We start from the raw sequence: 19,233 nt of genomic DNA on the forward strand, positions 1-19,233 counted from the left end.
CAAGCCACGCAGCCCCTGGGGTTCCCAAGACCCGGCTCCCGTGCCAAGCTGCGTGGCGTCACAGATTCCTACAGTCCCCAAGCCACGCAGCCCCAGGGGTTTCCAAGACCCGGCTCCCGTGCCAAGCTGCGTGGCATCACAGATTCCTCCAGTTCCCAAGCCACGCAGCTCCAGGGGTTTCCAAGACCCGGCTCCCGTGCCAAGCTGCGTGGCGTCACAAATTCTTCCAGTTCCCAAGCCACGCAGCCCCAGGGGTTTCCAAGACCCAGCTCCCGTGCCAAGCTGCGTGGCATCCCGGATTCCGCCTGTGCCCAAGCCGCGCAGCCCCTGGGGTTCCCAAGACCCGGCTCCCGTGCCAAGCTGCGTGGCATCCTGGATTCCGCCTGTGCCCAAGCCGCGCAGCCCCAGGGGTTCTCAAGACCCGGCTCCCATGCCAAGCTGCGCGGTGTCCCTGATCCCGCCCGTGCCCAAGCCGCGCAGCTTCGAGCCCAAACAGGTGGCTGTGGCCGGGACTGCTGACCTGGAGGAGCCAGTGACCCTCCTCCAAGCCTCTCTCCTCCCTTCCCTGGTTTCGGCTCCCTCTGATGACGGCGTCTGGGATCCGCCTTCGAGAGGGGGGGCTAGTACCACCTGCTGGGCTATGCTGGAAGCACAGCCCAGCCCGCCAATGGAAAGGGAGGATGGCGCCACCTGCTGGGGGAGTGAGGAGGCACAGCCCACTCCACCTGCAAGATGAGGAGCAGGGCTTGCTGGAGCAGATGGAGAGGCTCTGGCATGGACGACGCCTGCTGCTTCACCGTCTCCGCGTCAGGGCCGGACGCCTGCTTCTTCGCCATCTCCACGTCAGGGCCGGACGCCTGCTTCTTCGCCGTCTTCGCGTCAGGGCCGGACGCCTGCTTCTTCGCCGTCTTCGCGTCAGGGCCGGACGCCTGCTTCTTCGCCATCTCCGTGTCAGGGCCGGACGCCTGCTTCTTCGCCATCTCCGCGTCAGGGCCGGACGCCTGCTGCTTGGCCGTCTCCGTGTCAGGGCCGGACGCCTGCTGCTTGGCCGTCACCGCGTCAGGGCCGGACGCCTGCTGCTTGGCCGTCGCCGCGTCAGGGCCGGACGCCTGCTGCTTGGCCGTCGCCGCGTCAGGGCCGTACGCCTGCTGCTTGGCCGTCGCCGCGTCAGGGCCGTACGCCTGCTGCTTGGCCGTCGCCGCGTCAGGGCCGGACGCCTGCTCCTTCGCCGTTGCCGCGTCAGGGGCGGACGCCTGCTGCTTCGCCATTGCCGCGTCAGGGCCGGACGCCTGCTGCTTCTAGACTTTCTGCCGGAGCCCAGGTTCTACACAGGTTCTCCTCAGGGCGCCCACCTGAGGATGCCTACCTCGCGCTTGGTTGAGGGCGCCCCCCGGAGGGTGCTTACCGACCCAACCATTCCCTCCATCACGTGGAGGGGACTTGCTGGCTCCGCCGGTCCTGCCGCCCCAGCCTCCCCGGCCGACCCCCTGACGGGACCCACCTCCGGTCCCCCCACCACCCATCCCCCGTTGACTGAGAATTGTTTTGGACGTCTAGGATCCATCCTTGAACCCTGTGTGGGTTCGTGCGTGACAGTTTGTCTATGTTCCCTGTCTGGGCTTTGGTTTCCGTTTTGGACTCTTATTTTGTATTGGACTTCCTCTTTTGCCTCGTCTGCCTTTGTTGCCATGGTCACCCACACCTGTCCCTAATTTGTCCTCTGTTTAGTTCAGGTGTGCGCTTCTCCCTTTGTGGGATCATTGTCGTTTGTCCGTCTGCTACCTGAGTTGCCTTTTTCTGCTGCTGCTATAGCAAAAATAAATATTTTTACTTGCTTTCGGTCCTGCTCTCTGCATCCTGGGGTCGCACCGCAACACAGACATGCCGAAGCGTGACAGGTACAGTGGAACCTTGTTCCAGAAGGTTGGAAATAATGTAAATCCGATTAATACATTCTAAGAGATGGAGCTGACGGCCATCCTGACTGCCATGTTGTAGCAAAATGCTAACAGGGAAGTTTTGTGATGAAAATACATTGAGAACACAGACCACGTATCAATAATATGACACACCAGATTGTACACTAACTAGAAAAAGTCAGAAAACCGAGGCAAAATTTTGGCATACAAGTTTTATGCTAAGCAGGGTGTACGCTAACTTAAGTTCACATAGCTTTTTTCAGATTTGGTCAGCAGACTAATGCAACATGTTTTTCTTTTTTTTTCAAGATGTGTCTGAAAAGGATGTTCTGTCTCTGAGAGCAGAAGAGGGGGAAAGTGCAGTTGCACACGGTGTCCTAGTTACTGGAGGATGCTGTTAAACCTCCGTGTGATGCAGAAACACACAACACTCCCACACAAACACTCTTCTCTCATCTCACTCACTTTACTATTTTATAATGACGTACAATTTTCATCATATGGCCAAGCGCTGTACAAGTAGGGGTGTCCAAAGTGGGGTCAGGTGGAGATTTTCGGTCTGTAGCTCTTCTTGTCTATTGACCCTCTGTATATTCTAAAGAGACAATAACTTATGTATAATTTACATCCATTAGATACAGTTCGGGCTGGATGATATGAACCGAAAACATATACCCCGATATATGATATATATGCCGATATTTTTTCCACAAACTGAGTTTAGACAATATCAAAGCCAAATATGTTTTATTATAAATAAATACAAATTTTAATTATTATTAACGAAAACTGGGGAGTTTGAAAACCGAGGTTTGAGTGTACAGTAGAACCTTAGTTAGCGTCATTAATCTGTTCCAGAAGGTTGGCTGATTGCCATCCTGACTGCAATGTAGAAGCCAGATGCTAACAAGGAAGAAATTCATTCATTCATTCATTTTCTCCCGCTTATCCTCACGAGGGTCGTGGGGGGTGCTGGAGCCTATCCCAGCTGTCTTCGGGTGAGAGGCGGGGTACACCCTGGACTGGTGGCCAGCCAATCACAGGGCACATATAGACAAACAACCATTCACACTCACATTCATACCTATGGACAATTTGGAGTCGCCAGTTAACCGAGCATGTTTTTGGAATGTTGGAGGAAACCGGAGTACCCGGAGAAAACCCACACATGCACGGGGGGGACAAGCAAACTCAACACAGAAATGGCCAAGGATGGAAGGAAGAAATTAATTATTATTAAAAATGCCCCTTTAAAGGAGAACTGCATTTTTTTTTTATTTTGCCCATCATTCCCGATCCTAATGTGAAACATGAACACATATTTCTTTGCCTTTTCTGTGCATTATAACACAGGAAAACAAGTTAATTTCAGCTAGTTTACAGTGTTGTTCTCTTTGTTAGCCTGGTGACGTCATAATTAAGGATTGACCGATATATCGGCCGATATTTGCTTTCTTTATTTGAATCGGTGTCAGTTGATACGCGTATGAGTTCGCGATGTATTTTTCCGCTGCATGACTTACAAACAGGCATCTGCCAGGCAGCTTTGTGTTGCCGGAGGACCCTTCAACACATGCAGTTGCGGTACCCCTCCCACACTGCAACAGTGGTCAATCACAACAAGGGTACGTTTTCAACTTTTAATTAGCCTCTAACAGTTAAACTTTGTTGAAATATTGCCGCCATGCTTTGAAATAGAAAACATGAACACCAAGTGCATGCAATATACGTGCTTGAAAATAATTTCAGCTGTATTTCCCTGGCTTTACAAAATGGTCTGTTTTCATTTATTACTCCAACAACCCACCTCCGGGCATTCATCACACTTCCAAGACAAAACAGTGCAGCAGAGCTCACTGTGAGCCAGTATTAGCAAAAAGTCTAAAACTGAACATTCCGAGCCATCCCAAACTTCTTTCAGGGCTCACTTCCAAATACGCAAACGTCATCGTCTGAAACTTTGGCATGATTTATGACCAGAATCCAACATTCCAACTACATTTATAAGTCAGAAAAGGGGAAAATGCATAATTGGTACTAAAATAACAACATGTTTTCTCTAATATTTCAACTTTATGCAACTAAAATTACAATATTTTTCCTCATATTATGTTATGACTTATGTATGACTTTAGTCCCATCATCTGTTGACACTATTCTTGCAACATTTTCCACAACTTAATTTTCCAAAGATCTATTGTTCTCTCTTAATATTATGACTTGAAAATATGTTTTTTTAATGATGATATGCTCATAAATTTTTTTCTCATAAAAAGAACTTTTTCTTGTTAGATTACAACCTTTTTCTCTTAATTCTTGTAAAATTACATTTGAGATTTTTAGAATGTACTGTCGGCCAATAAACCACCAGTTGCACTTTGGTTACCGCTGGTCTACGGCAAGCTTCAGTGTTTTGGTCATTGAAATATATCGAAAAGGTCATCGGCTCTTGAACAAACAGAGCAGCAATAATTAGAGTCCACCCCCAGCTTCCTCCCTTGACTCCCTTTCCTTTTCACTCCATTAGGACCATGCTGGGCACCTGATACATCAGCAGAATAAGGTCATGTATTTTTGAAAATGGATATTGTCTGAAGGTAACAATGAATTACTTATGTGTACAAATCTCTGTCCTCACAATTAAGTTTAAGGACAGTAATGCATCAAGTTCAAAGAACTTTGTGGGCATGACTGATTAGGGCCGTCAAAAATAATGTGTTAATGCCTGTGATTAATCTGACATTTAATCAAACAATTTATTTAACTCACCAAGTTTGACCACAATGTCAACTTGTAGTCCTCATACAGACCCGAGTACTTTCAAGAGGAACTGCCGTCACAAGAACACAAGAATTCACAAACTGTATGGAAAGGGGGGTGTCCAAACTTTTACACAAAGTAAAGAATGAAAGGATGGAAGGGGCACGTTGATATTTTCTAAAACATATATTCAAAGAAGTTGCATATCTTTCAAGAAAAACAGTATCTCAGCTTTGTGATATGTGAAAAAGACGATACTATGAACTTTAGTCTTTGTCAAAGTCGTGTGTTCGTTTCTCATAATATTATGACTTACAAGATGGTATTCTCATTAAATAAAAAATGTTTTGCTCTTAATATTTTGACAAAATTCTTGTCAGATTACCCTGATTCAAAAAAAATGTTTTCACTTATGTTTTCATGTTAAATTACGTTTTTAGTATTTTAGAAACAAAAAGCCCCCGACCACACATTGGACACCCCTGACCTAGTTTCTCTGTGACATTCAAGATTTTTTTAAATCTGCTATCCTTAATTTACATTAAAAATCCCATATACGAGGTAGCAATTAGCATTAGTGAAATTAGGTAGAAATCCACCGCTGTATGGTCAGTCGAGCATTGCTAAAACTGATGTAACAGTCCCCACCAGAGTGTTGTGAAACATGTTTCAAGACTCCTTCTACAGCTTCTGTATTCATAGAAGCACCCTGAGTTGACACGGGGGCACAGAGCCTGACTCAAACAACCGGACCTGTCACTTCCAGACTGAGGATTGCATCTGAGAGTGAGAGAGCCAGACAGCCAGGGTGGTCTCTGTGCCACACACACACAGTGCTTAACAACAGTGCGTGGCTAGAGACATGTGACAGCGGCCGCTCATCAATACGTGGCAGGATGTAATGGCGAGACAGGAAAGGCGTTTGAGCCCACAGGCAGCATGAGTCATCCTGTACGCACCTCGCTCAATGCCTCATGTTCCATTCTGGCCATCCAGCCGTCAACCTCTAATTGTTTTACTTCTACAAGGATCAGCTTCAAGCAGCTTCATTTGACTTTGTGGCTACCAGCCTTTTGAAACACTCAATAAGAAGTGAAGAACTGTTAGTGAGCACTTGGTTTCTTGAAAAATCAATTACATGCAATTCAGTGTTTCCCCACACAACACAAACATTTCAAACAATTTCAGATCTTTTATTTACTGCCAGTGTTTGCCATACATTCACTTATTTACTTATTACTTTCATTTCACCTTAAAATATGTCCAAAAACAGGTCTAGAAAAGAAGGAATCGTCTTATATTTGCAGTGGTCTTATACTCAGGTCAACAGTAATACTTATTAGTTGTTCTCAAGTTCAGCAGGTTGTCACCGTGATCGTGGTAACAAACGAGGTGGTTGTGCATGCATTAAAGTGAGTCCACACTTTTGATTTTAACGAGGCATTTTTGGTAATTCTTTTCTTCTGCTTTCATTTCGTCTTCCTCTTCTGTGTTTCTCGCCCAATTTTGCCGCTGCAGCAAAGACCTCCTCGTAGATTCTCATTCACTGAGAAGGAACAGTGACATATTCAATTGAGACCCCTGCAGTATATAATATGAGCGTTCTGCTGTTTTGAGGATCTGTCCGAAAAATGTCATTTACATGACAGGTGTACTCTGCTGTTTTTACAGATTCACTGCAACAACGGTAGTCAAAGATCCTCTATATAACAGAAGTGCTCTGCTGTTTTTAAAGATCCGCTGCATAATGCTTGTTAATGATCCTTTATATGACAGGAGCTGTTTTTAAGCATCCACTGCAAAAACACACATCAAAAATCCGCTACAAGACAGGAGCGCGCTGCTCTCTGCCGTCATTAGACACCCAGTGCAAAAACGCTAGTCAAAGATCTTCCATATGACAGTGCTTTGCTCTTTTTTGGAAGGTACTGCATAAATGCTCTCCAGTGCTGGTCCTGAGACCGGGCGAGCATAAGACCTAAGACAAATCCCTGATGTGATTGACTTGCTGTGGCCAAAAGACAGAAGTCACATATATTTAATACGACAGGTTTTCTGCTGTTTTCTTTAGCAAGCGTCTCCAAAAACGAAACAGTGGACAGTTCTGATGTTATTTAAGTTCCGAATTTGTCCTACGGGCCGTCAGCTGAATAAAGACGTCTTGAAATATCAATCAATCAATCAACATTTATCTGTATCGCAACTTACCAACAGCAAAGCAGTTTACAAAGCGTTTAACACAAAGCAACACAATCATAATAACAGAAGTAAAAAGCGAATACACAAGAGCACAGACAGCATAATTCGGAAAAACACAAACTATATATTTAATCAAACATTTTGCCCCAGCTGTGCTTTATGCCTCCCAGCCCTCGCATGATATCATCATGGATCACACACACCACCCATACACACGCCAGTCCTTGCAGCCATGACAAAGCACCAAACATGTTTGCTCTATGGCCCATCCTGTATCCTCTCTGCATCGTTCCCCTTGCATCAGCATCAGCACAGCTGTCACCAGCCTGGTGCAGTACGCCTTGGAAGCCCTACTTCCCCTTCCTGCTGCCCTATCGACCAATAATATGGAAGGATGGCGTCAAGGTCATTTGAGGGTAATTTGGGAATAACAAGACTTCAAAGCCACTGAAGAGTGTGTGTGTGTTTCTTTTTGGGTGGGGGGTGCAATGTGGCTATGCATACATCATTTCCAACCAATGATGTGATGGATGGCTGGCTGCACGTGCAAAAACAATGACAACAATCCTCCATCATACTGCAGCTAAGTAAGCGTCGACTCTACATGAATTTATTCATGTACTGCATTTAAAGTTATGTTATGGTGGAATATGAGGTGTAATGCACAGTCTGCTGAGTCATTACATTAACACGTACACTGTGTAACTGGTGGCGGTTTGGTACCTGGTAGCTGAGAATGCTGTCAGTGTCGTGGACGGGCATGCCGGTGCAGGTGCTGCTTTGACCTGGAGGGAAGGTGACACGGTCCGCAGCACCGGGAGTAGGATGTTGCCAAGAAAAACAATCACGACGAGCTGGTCCGGGTTGCCACTTGGCGTCCTGTGAACGTGTCGTCGTGTGGCATCAACATCTCTTCCGCATGAGGAAAGATTATATTTCCCATGCACACCACACACCCCCACTCGGTGTTGCGATGTGACGCTTTCCCGCTGCTTCCCCTCCTCACTTGTTCCCTTCGGGGCGCCCGCCTACTCCGAGTCCGGCGAGAGCAGGATGTAGAGTTTAGTGTCAGCCAATCACAACTAAGGATGCAGAAAGTGATAGGGAATACAACAAATCAGAACGCGGAATGCTCAACTGCAGCCAACAAAAGGCGAACAAATTGTGTATCGATCTGATACCAAGTAACAAAATAATACATTTTGTTTGGCAGCGGCTTTATAAAAACACAGAAAAGTCATAATTCATAGTCATAATTTTATGAGAATAACATTCATATAATATAATGACAAAATGTCATTTTAGTCGCATGATGTTTAAATAATGAAGAAAAAATACGTGTTTTGTTTTTTAAATCGTAAAATTAAGATAAACACCCAACGTTGTCATGTCTGGAAAATTGGGTTGGGGAAAAGTTATATTATGGGAATAAATTCAAAAAATTCGAGAAATTGTTAATTTATTTACGAGAAGAAGGTTTAAAAGAAGAAACAAATCACCGGGAAATAAAAACTACAGAAAGCAACAACCGCAGAAGTCTTACATGAATAAAGTAAAAAATATAAAGTCCAAAATGAAGTTCAAAAAGTCGTATTCTAACATATATGATATGGATCACAAAGCCGGGATATTTTGTCTTGAAATATATAGAACCTGGTAATATCTACACGTGTTGCTCTACAAAATATCAAATTGCATCCTTTTCGATTTTCAGTTTATAATTTATCATGTCAGAAGCCACTTATAACATTTATTTAATTGGGAAGCATCCCATTGGATTGATTTTTGCACGTTTAATAAACTACATCATATTTACCTAATGTAATATACATTATATTAGGGTTAGGCGATATGGACCTTAGCATATATCACAATATTGGGATGTATCACGATATGACAATATAAAATGATATAAAATTTAAATTCAGAAGTCTTGTATAAAAAGCTACAAACTGATGTTTGTCAGCCTGATGAGCAACCCTCAATGCATAGACACTGACGCGGCTTTGGCTGCCCCCTTGCGAATAGATGAGGAATTACATCAAGAGTGACGAAACATCCAAGTTTTAATACGCTGTGTGCGTTATTTCACGTTGACACTGATGTACTGTAATATAAACGGAATCAGAAGATGAGCATCTCAGTAGATTTCTGACAAAGGTCTCAAAGCCAGCGGGCACCTTGCATCCACTTGATTGCATAACAGGTTAGCGACTAGCATTATTCTCCTTGCGGGTCTATTCAAAGAGCACGGCACGTGTTGTGTGGTGCGCGTGTGCGGGGAAGGTGTGCGAGCAGGTTGGTTGTCGTGGTAAACATTTTTGTGGGAGCTTGCACAGTTGGCATGGTTACAGTATGAAGGGAATGCTAAGGGCAGCAGACAGGGGAGCCCCAGTGGATAAAGCATGTGAGATTTTATTTTTTATTATTTTTAAATCTAATGCATATTGCAGGTGTGGGTCTATTAAATGTGCTGATTTTGCAGCCCCGGTCAGCTCAGAGCAGGATCCCATCTCTTATGGGACTAATATTCTTTTATACCTGCATGCAGCATGTCAGTGTTTAACCCTCTTTCCCCCACACTGGCCTGTCCACTTCACTTTCACTTTCAGTCAATTCATTCATTCATTTTCTACCGCTTTTTCCTCACGAGGGTCGCGGGGGGTGCTGGAGCCTATCCCAGCTGTCTTCGGGCGAGAGGCGGGATACACCCTGGACTGGTCCCAGCCAATCACAGGGCACATATAGACAAACAACCATTCACACTCACATTCATACCTATGGACAATTTGGAGTCGCCAATTAACCTAGCATGTTTTTGGAATGTGGGAGGAAACTGGAGTACCCGGAGAAAACCCACGCATGCACGGGGAGAACATGCAAACTCCACACAGAGATGGCCGAGGGTGGGAATTGACCCCTGGTCTCCTAGCTGTGAGGTCTGCGCGCTAACCACTAAACCGCTGTGCCGCCCTTTCTGTCAATTGAGCTGTGTTAATGCACAGGAATGGAATTTTTTCAACTGCCTGCACGTCTGACGACTGATGTGGAAATCTGAAAATTGAAAATTCATGTCATAGACGTGTGACGATAAATTGTCTCAATAAATTAGAATAGCATAGAAAACTAAATTTGTCAGTAGTTCAATTCAAACAGTAAAACTCTGAATCTGTCTTATAATTTAATAATTTTGATTCAGTATCTCAAATATTGAAATCAAATAACTTTAACTAATATTGCAATTGATTGATTTATTGATTTGATTGATTTTTTCTATTACATATTCTTATTAAAACTATATGGAATTGAAAATATTGAATAAAAAGGCATACAAATATAGAAATATTAAAATTATTATTAAGTCAAAGAAGTCAAAATATATATATAATAATTGGGACTGGCTGCACGGCAGTTGAGTGGTTACCACGCCGACAACCCATCTAGGAGACCCGAGTTCAATTCCACCCTCAGCCATCTCTGTGTGGAGTTTGCATGTTCTCCCTGTGCATGCGTGGGTTTTACTCCGGTTTCCTCCCACATTCCAAAAACATGCTAGGTTAATTGGCCACTCCAAATTGTCCACAGGTATGAATGTGGGTGGGAATGGTTGTTTGTCTATATGTAGGCTCCAGCACCCCCGCAACCCTCGTGACGATAAGCGGTAGAAAATTAATGAATTAATAACTGGGACTAAAGTCATAATTACAAGAAATATTGAAATATTCTGAAAATGCAAAAAAAAAGCATATTGTTAGTATGGACTATTAGTATACGCCGCACGATGACCTAGTGGTTAGCCTGTAGGCCACACAGTCAGAAGATCGGGGAAGACCTGGGTTCGATGCTCCTGATATATTTACACAAGTATCTGTTCATTAAAATGTACTGTTCCTATCTTAAATAAGTAAATTTAAAAAAATAGCAGAATATTGGAGTCAAACTTTATAGGTATGAATTATTAAGTGTTCACATAATAATTTCATGAACTATCCAAAAAAATAAGTGAAAGATACAGTATAATACATTGGGGGTGTAATCTGGCCCAGGGGGGCACTTTGGCCTGGGCCACATTATTCCGAGGTATATTTGGTTCAGGGGTCAATTTGGCCTCTTAAAGTGGGATGACAATCAGCACCTCCAGGTCAGAGTCTATGGTTGCCTGGAAATAGTGGAGTATCATCTTCAGGTCGGGTATGAGATCCTGCCCCAATGTTAAGTATCTCGGGTCTTGTTCAGGAGTGAGGGAAGAATGGAAGAGAGATCAGGGCACGTCCGACCGGTAAGAGGCTTTGGGGAAGACCCAGGACACGTTAGGGAGATGACGTCTCTCAACTGGGAATGCCTCCGCTGGGAGGACTTGTACATTGAATTGATAGTAAAACTGAACACAGCCAGATGGCGGAATTAAGGCTGGTTTGAAGTCGGAAAATGTTTTTTTCACTGGAGTCACCCCCTGTTCTGCTTTTAGGACTTAGGACTAAGCCTGGGAACATATCATATCTTTTCAGCCCTGGTAAAGACAAAGAGATTTAAATTGTAAATTGTACAGGAACTCCATTTACCCAAACTTTCCACTTCTGTCCCCTATTAAAGAGCGTTGAGTGTTTTTCATTTGTTGACTTTTGTTTACAGAAAACCAAAAATAAAGCAGTTTTGACGAGAGACATTCTCTGCAATAATGTCAGGTAAGCGTAAGTGCATAAGCACATACATACATAACTCTGGCTTACATGTTGCCTTGAATAAGTGGCTTTTCTTGCAGCCGTGACTCCGGCTGAGGAGAAGGTGGATTGCAATGTCAGCCCCAGCCTTCCAGCTGTCAGGCCTGACAAGTTGAAAACAGCCAAAGCCCTGGCAGAGAAAGCAGTCAAGGTGATTAAAAATGTAAAATACGCAGCACGACCTGCATGAATATTGCATCATAACCACCCCCCCATGCTCTCTTCATTGTTCTTCCTGGTGTCAGATGCAGAAAGTGTTTACTGTACTAGGCCGCTATCCTGTCATCCGGGCTGGCTTACGGGCCAGAGGGTGGGTGGAACGTCTTTTGCCCAACACAGGCCAGGGAAACTCTGCCCACCAGGGTGACAAGGAGAAGGATGAGGATGGTGGCAACGTTGGAGCAGATAATGCTGCTGAGATAAAAGGTTGGCTCCATCCCTGATGTGATGAAAAATACAAACCGTTGTTAATTGTTCAGTCGTACAAATCATTCTTTTCATTTTCTACTAAATTATACATAAAATCTTTTAGATAGAGGAGATGACGGCACAGAAGAGGAGAACCATAGTGACATATACAGCCTCTTGGTAGGTTAATGTCCACTAACATGCTTCCCCTCCGTGTAATTGTTGGACTGTGTACAAAGTGCAAAATAACAAATTAACATAATAACAACTTAAAAGGCAACAGCTGTACCATTACACCACCAGGGACTCTGACAAGTTAGGGGTGAATTTTGCCACGTGCTGTCAATCATTGTGGCAACAAGCCTGCTGACTGGACTGTAATGATGCACATCCGTTGCGCAAAATGGAGCTCGCCATGGATCACGGGGCCCTACGCACAATGTGTTCTGTGTGTTTGGAGGGGTGGCCCTGACTGTGAAGCAAAACTGAATAATGAAGTAAAAGTAGTCAGCCTTGGCAGATACACAATGTCAGCATCTAGTGTTATTTTTAGGTATTATTGGAATTAATTACCTGGCAGGTGGCAGGCAGCAAAAGGATACATTTTGAGGATTTTTTTGTCAGTACGTACTCCATTTATAAGTAAGTCTCTGTTTAACATGGCTTGGCATGTGACTGATTTTTATTTTTATATTTGATATTTATAGGCTGATGGGAGATTCTAAATTGTCCATACCTGTGAATGGATGTACCCTACAATTGGGTGGCAACCAATCTAAGGTGTACAGGGTGTATCTGTACTGGTGCCAAACTGGTACTTAAAAAAAGGAAAAAACATATCAATTGTGGCCACATAGTGGTCGAGTGGTGAACATTTTGGCACACAGTCAGGAGATCAGCAAGACCTGGTTTCAAATCTGAGGAGTTCGCATTGTCTCCTGGCTTGGCTTTACACCAGATACTCTGGTTTCCCCCCACATTCCAAAAACATGTTTTTGACTCCATGACTCCAAATTGTCCATAGGTATGAATGTGAGTGTGAATGGTTGTTTGTCTATATGTGCCCTGTGATTGGCTGGCCACCAGTCCAGGGTGTACCCTCACCCCCTCGCCCGAAGACAGCTGGGAAAGGTTCCAGCACTCCTGGGACCCTCGTGAGGATAAGCATCAATGAACCTAACATGCATGTTTTTGGAATGTGGGAGGAAACCGAAGTCCCTGGAGAAAACCCACGCATGCATGGGGAGAACATGCAAACTCCACACAGAGATGACTGAGAGTGGAATCGAACTCGGGTTTCCTAGCTGTGTGGCCTGCGCGCCAACCACTAGTCCACTAGACTAGATAAAATTATATTATTGTTAAATAACATTTCATTCGTATACAAAATAAAAGTTATTGATAACGTTTAGATATTAATTTTGTATATGTTTTATAGGTAAATACTTCAAAAAATATAAAAAAATAGATTACCAATAGCTACTTAGGTAATAGGTACACAATAATCGATGCAGTTGACTAAATAAATGTAGCGGACAATTTTTAAGAAAGCACAGTATCTGACTCAATGTCTTTTGCAGTCTCGCTTTGTCCGGAATGAAAGGACATATTTCTACTGGACTCCGCGAAACGACTCTATCGACTGGCGTACATTACGCCCTGACCAAGTGACCAATCACTACACTAACACCGGAATCTTCACCACCAAGGTCTCCTCTCCAGTGATTCCAATTAAACCACATTATTGTTATAAACATTACTCTGTTGTTATTGAAGGTGGGGCTTTGTGTCAACTTGCGTAACCTGAAGTGGTTTGACACTGCAGATCACGACACCTTCTTCCCGAGATGTTACAGGCTTGGGGCTGAGGATGAGAGGCATGCGTTCATCGGTCTGCTTGACACTGCTTCCCCACTTGCCCAGTGCAACCCCCACACTCACCTCCAAACCTTTTTCTTGTGTTTTATAGACGACTTCAGGAGGACAGCATGCAGCAGTCTGCTGAAGCATGTGGTTGAGACGAGCACAAGGACAAACGGAGCACAAGAGGAGAAGGGTACAACTGAAAGCAATGCTCAAGGTCAAACATTCAACATTCAGAATGTGTTCATGCTATATTTGTTTTGGACATGCAGTTACATCACGTTTACTCATGCCTGAAAAGGGGTAGGAAGAAACAGATGTTATTTTGTCATTACCCTTTTCTGTGTCTGGTGTTTAACATGCAAATACAGAAATTCCTTAAAAATAGTGTGAGAAGAATGAGTACGATTAAATAAGCTCTTCTTTTTCCTACTCCTTTTCGGACTTGTTGGATTGTCTAAAAGGAACCTATGATCCTTTTTCCACTTTTATGACCTATAAATGTAGTTACAATGCTGTATTCTTGTGTTAAATGATGCCAAAGTTTCAGATAATGAGGTTTGTGCATTTGGAAGTGGGCCCTGAAAGAAGTTTGGGATGGCTCGGAACGCTTGGTTTCAGAGTTTTTTCTAACAATGGCACAATGTGACATCACAGAGTACGGGGCTTCCTTTTATGGTCGTGCGCTGTCTGCAAAATAATCTCTCTGCCCTTCCTCAATCTCTGCTTTCCATTCCCTTCCCCAAGTTCTGCCTCTCTGTTTACGGTGTTAGCAATGTCAACCAGGAAGTGTTTCTTTAGGTGTTAGGGAAAGCTACATTTGTTTACAATTCAAATGTAAAAAACATGTAAAAAAACAAAAGTGATAAAAATAAAAATGTGACGCGAGAATAGGAAATCAAATAAGAATAAATGAAAATTCTTCTTTCTCTTTCGGCTTTTCCCTTCAGGGGTCACCACAGCAAATCAGTATCCTCCATCCAACCCTGTTTTCTGTTTTCTGCATCTGTCTCTCTCACACCAACTACCCTCATGTCCTCCTTCACGACATGCATAAACCTCCTCTTTGGTCTTGAACCTCTTTGACATGTCCCAACCATCTCAGTCTGGCCTCTCTGACTATCTCCATGGTCTCTAACATATAATGTCCCTCTGATGTACTCCTTCCTGATCCTATCCATCCTGGTCAATCCAATGACAACCTCAGAATAAATGAAAATTAATAAATAGAAATGACATAACATACCTTGTTCAATTATGAAGGTAAAAAACAAAAAAGCTACAGCAATAGCTACCTGCAGTGCTCCAGCAGTTTCTCCATCTGAGTCCAGCAAGTGGCATTTGAAACTCGACTTACTCCAGTAAGTTACTCCAATTCAATTCAGAGCAACAGTAGGTAAAGTAACTTTGGTCTTGTTGAGAGAGCCATCTGCTAGGGCTTTGGGGCAGGGGGAATATAGCGGCGAAGGCGTTGGATGGAGGGGGGCTGAGTGCAATGTGTCTTTGGATGCATGGGTGCATGGCCTGTGACGTTTTCCCTGTCAGGTGCCCAATGTTGGAGCTCAGTTTGGGTGTCATTCGGGTGTCATGTCATGGCGATAAACAGAAGTTGCCATGGAGACGTCCGTGGTGGGCCCAGAGAAGAGAAACAACAGGTTTCCGTGGAGAAATAATGGAGGGTCAGAGCGTCCCACTTGGGGAAATGTTTTCACAACCCGATCTTGGTAGCCGTGGGGGGGACGCCAAAATCCGGATTAAGAATATTGTTTGGGTTAGTTTGGGCAGCCACATTCCAATAGACCAGGCTGCCCTAGTGTCCATTCTGGTCTCCCAATCGATCCAACTGCCTTTGCAAAGCCGATATCTTCTCCAAGATGGCATTCTTGTTGTGATTGGCAGTCATAGTCAGAGTGTGAACGGCTTTGCCCACCAAATCATTCACGACGGGCAGCTGTGGGCCAACTCGATCCGCTGCCTTCATCATACGAATTCTGTGATACACCAGGAAAGTGCCAAATCCAATCAGCAACCGACCTGTTATCATGGTTCCAAATAGGTAGACGTCTTCTATGTCCTCCACGGAAAGAATCACCAGGCACATGACCTTTCACTTCCCCCAACTGTCCATCACATACCCGGTGGTGAATGTTCCGCTAGGGCAGACAGGTTCCCACGAAACTGAGCTTCTCGTCAAGAAGCTTCTCATGTCAATTGCGTGGAAAGACCAGTTAATCAATTCCATGATTTAGGTTTTTTGAGAACAGTGCAGAGAGAGGCTCTTGAGAAAGACGGGACTAAACAAGACATAAGAAGCAAGCAAGGCAGGGAAGATAAGGGATTAGGGAGGAGAGGGGTAAGATGCGACCGCCTTTGTTGAGAGCCAAAGCAGAAAGATGCAGTAATAAATGCACAATATGCAGCAAATATCTTTATTAATTATCAACAAATGAACTACAGTTCATGCTCTTACAAATTTGGCGTACAATTTGGCCAGCTTTATTTAACTGGGTTTGTTTCTCCTCACAGTCAGCGCAGGAGTGATCAGTACAGCCTTGCACCGGTGTCAGGAGTTTCTGAATATCTTAGCACACAGTGACATTGACGTGACTGAGAAGACCATTGCTGCTGTGGAGGAAAAGCAGTGGAATCACTTTCTGCAAAATTATTACATGGTTGTGCAGTGAGTACATTTCGGCACACAATATTGATACCTGATATTTACAATTTACAGAAAATAAACAACTGCGGGGATCCACTGTATTGTGTTACCATATTAATACGATTAGGATATTTGTCGATGTAGTAAAGGTGCATCCATCAGAGGCAGTGCAGAGTTTGTGAGCCGCTGCCAGGCCATGTTGGTTCAAATGCAGGACGTTTGTCCTCAGCTGGACGTTGATGGAGTCAATAACATCTGGATTATCAAACCAGGAGCAATGTCAAGAGGAAGAGGTGAAGTGATTATTTATTATTATTATTTAATGCTTTAATCTAACCATTCTACATTCTGGCCCAAAGTCTTGATTCTCCTGTCATGGTATGACCTACATCATCCAGGTATCGTTTGTATGAATCGTCTTGAGGACATTTTAGCGCTGGTGGACTCCGACAGAGCCATCGTGAAAGATAGCAAGTGGGTGGTTCAGAAGTACCTGGAGCGTCCCCTGCTTGTCAAAGGCACCAAGTTTGACGTGCGGCAGTGGTTCCTCGTCACTGACTGGAACCCACTGACAGTCTGGTTTTACAGGGAGTGCTACCTGCGCTTCTCCACTCAGCCCTACTCCACAAAAAACCTTGATAGGTCTGGGAGACAAGACACAAAACAACATGTAATCTGGAAAAAGTGCTGTTTTAAATGAATTATTACCTTCATTGTCCAGCTCAGTCCATTTGTGCAACAACTCCATCCAGAAGCACTTGCAGCCATCACGTGAGCGCCACCCAGGCGTGCCCAAGGACAACATGTGGTCCTGCACTGACTTTAAGAAATTTCTGCAGCAGCAGGGCCGTGGATCCAAGTGGGAGACTTTGGTGGTGCCTGGCATGCAGCAAGCTGTGGTCCACACCTTGCAGACAGCCCAGGACAAGGTGGAGCATCGGAAGGCAAGCTTTGAGTTATACGGCGCCGACTTTATGTTGGGCAATGATCTGAGGCCTTGGCTTCTTGAGGTCAATGCCAGTCCCACCATGGCCTGCTCAAGTGTGGTGACGTCCCGCCTCTGCCCCTCCGTGCAGCTGGACACACTAAGGGTGGTGCTGGACAGACGAAACAATCCCAACGCCTACACAGGAGGCTTCCAGTTGATCTACAAACAGGTGAACCCATGTCACAGAGTGTCACAGAGTGGGATAAATACTACAAGAGACAATGCAAACTGTTAGAATGTTAGCCATTCTTAGTAAGTATTAGCCTACAAGTCATGATGTTACCTCACTATGGAACTGCTATAAGACTTTCAGTACTGATCTTGCTGGGTGCTATCATGTTTTGGTGTTTTGGTCATAACACTTTCAGTAGGTAGTGCTATCTTGCAAGATGCTATCACGATAACTGGTAGCATTTGAGCCACTTTTGTCGTTATAAACCTTCAACTCATTATAGAACTGCCGTAACACTTTTGATAGCCAGTGCTAAGTTTCACTCCAAAAAATACACAGCTCTCAGCTTCTCCATCCAATGCGTCCTTTTGTGCATTCTCGCCCTCTCAGCCTGCAGTTGAACCACCACAGTTTGTAGGCGTGAACTTGTTTGTGGAAGGAACGCACATCAGGAGACCCAAACTTAGAAATCGCAGACAAAGACTTCCTTCTGCAAGGCCTTGCTTGACCCAGTCCTCAAGAGTCCACCCTTCTTCAGAGCAGAGCGAGATGATAACTGAGATGCCAGCGAGTGTACGCCAAAGCAAGTTACATGAGAGTATAGAAGAGTGCAAGAGGTTGCAAGAGAAAAGGCAACCAACACCACCCTCTCCAAAGAGGGACCAGCAGGAACGGACGGAGGTCCACAGTGTCAATGTGGTTTTTGAACAACGTGTCATAGAGAGCCACAATGAATCCAAGAAAAAAACCCAATGTTTAGGTCAGGGTCGTGGTGGCAGTGGGGTTCCACCAGCCTTGCGGAACTTCTCCTGTAAACGCCCCACCCACCCCCGCAGTACTACGCATCATGTATGTAAAACTCCACTTAAACGGAACCATGGAGTAAACCTGTGGAAGTCCTTCCTTCCTAGGACTTTTTCCGAGACTTGCTATAGGCCCTGTACATGGGCCACTTCTTTCACCCGGCTCAAAAGCCTGCCGCCAAATATACTGACGATCTATCAGAAACCTTCTATGGAGACCTTTCAAATTGAGTCGAGTTACAGATTCCACGTGCAGCGTTTTAAGCAAACCATGTCCAGGCATTGTGCAGGATAATCCACAAAACAAATGGGCAACTATTCAGTTCATTATACATTATATATTCAATTCATTATACATTCATTATTTATACAGTGGGGCATTCATTGGTAAACTGTGAAAAGACAGACCTAAACCAAGATCTCAAGAGATCTTTATGAGAGCGTTACCCAATATTCTGCCTGGACAAAGATAATAAAGCTCAATTCTGATTGACACTGCCACAGAGGTACTATGACAATAGGACATTTTAAGTGCTTATCATTTGTTGAAGGTGTTTAATCTCCCCAGCAGAAGGTGCCACCGTCTGTGATCAAACAAGCCAGGAAATTAAAATGTTTACTTTGAAGCTCCTAAACATCATCAAAAGATGACAGTGCCATGCTTTTGACTTTCACTTCATCCATCCATTTTCCTCCGCTTATCTGGGTCCGGGTCGCGGGGGCAGCAGTCTTAGTAGGGAA

At 44.4% G+C, this 19,233-nt stretch overlaps 2 protein-coding genes across 4 annotated transcripts in view; one reads left to right on the forward strand and one right to left on the reverse strand.

The window, feature by feature from the left end:
* The window catches only part of slc4a8 (solute carrier family 4 member 8), a 74,007-nt gene extending 66,020 nt beyond the window's left edge, over nucleotides 1-7,987 (reverse strand). The window contains exon 1 of one of the 3 annotated variants that reach the window (XM_058055936.2): nucleotides 7,602-7,987. In XM_058055936.2, the coding sequence (XP_057911919.2) occupies nucleotides 7,602-7,640 (39 nt within the window). In that variant the 5' untranslated portion in view covers nucleotides 7,641-7,987. The remainder of the gene's footprint in view (nucleotides 1-7,601) is intronic. The other 2 variants (XM_058055939.2, XM_058055935.2) reach the window with 2 other exon arrangements.
* A 1,135-nt stretch (nucleotides 7,988-9,122) lies between these two features.
* LOC131106605 (tubulin monoglycylase TTLL3-like) lies at nucleotides 9,123-18,787 on the forward strand. Its single transcript, XM_078798708.1, has 13 exons — nucleotides 9,123-9,285; nucleotides 11,511-11,563; nucleotides 11,641-11,750; nucleotides 11,845-12,025; nucleotides 12,132-12,187; nucleotides 13,588-13,716; nucleotides 13,784-13,898; nucleotides 13,977-14,087; nucleotides 16,397-16,550; nucleotides 16,674-16,822; nucleotides 16,928-17,171; nucleotides 17,251-17,686; nucleotides 18,080-18,787. Exons 2-13 carry the CDS (start codon nucleotides 11,557-11,559, stop codon nucleotides 18,785-18,787), a joined length of 2,400 nt encoding a protein of 799 aa, XP_078654834.1. The 5' UTR covers nucleotides 9,123-9,285; nucleotides 11,511-11,556.
* Nucleotides 18,788-19,233: the final 446 nt, after the last annotated feature.

This window comes from Doryrhamphus excisus, linkage group LG18 (assembly GCF_037039965.1).
Source record: "Doryrhamphus excisus strain RoL-2023G ecotype Guam linkage group LG18, RoL_Dexc_Guam_v1.1, whole genome shotgun sequence".
NCBI classification, from domain to species: Eukaryota; Metazoa; Chordata; class Actinopteri; order Syngnathiformes; family Syngnathidae; genus Doryrhamphus; species Doryrhamphus excisus.

Excerpts from the sequence above, each read along its gene's own strand:
- LOC131106605 (XM_078798708.1), top strand. Across the intron at positions 13,717-13,783 it reads CCGGAATCTTCACCACCAAG|GTGGGGCTTTGTGTCAACTT; the intron begins GTCTCCTCTCCA and ends TTGTTATTGAAG. Across the intron at positions 13,899-13,976 it reads TGAGAGGCATGCGTTCATCG|ACGACTTCAGGAGGACAGCA; the intron begins GTCTGCTTGACA and ends TGTGTTTTATAG.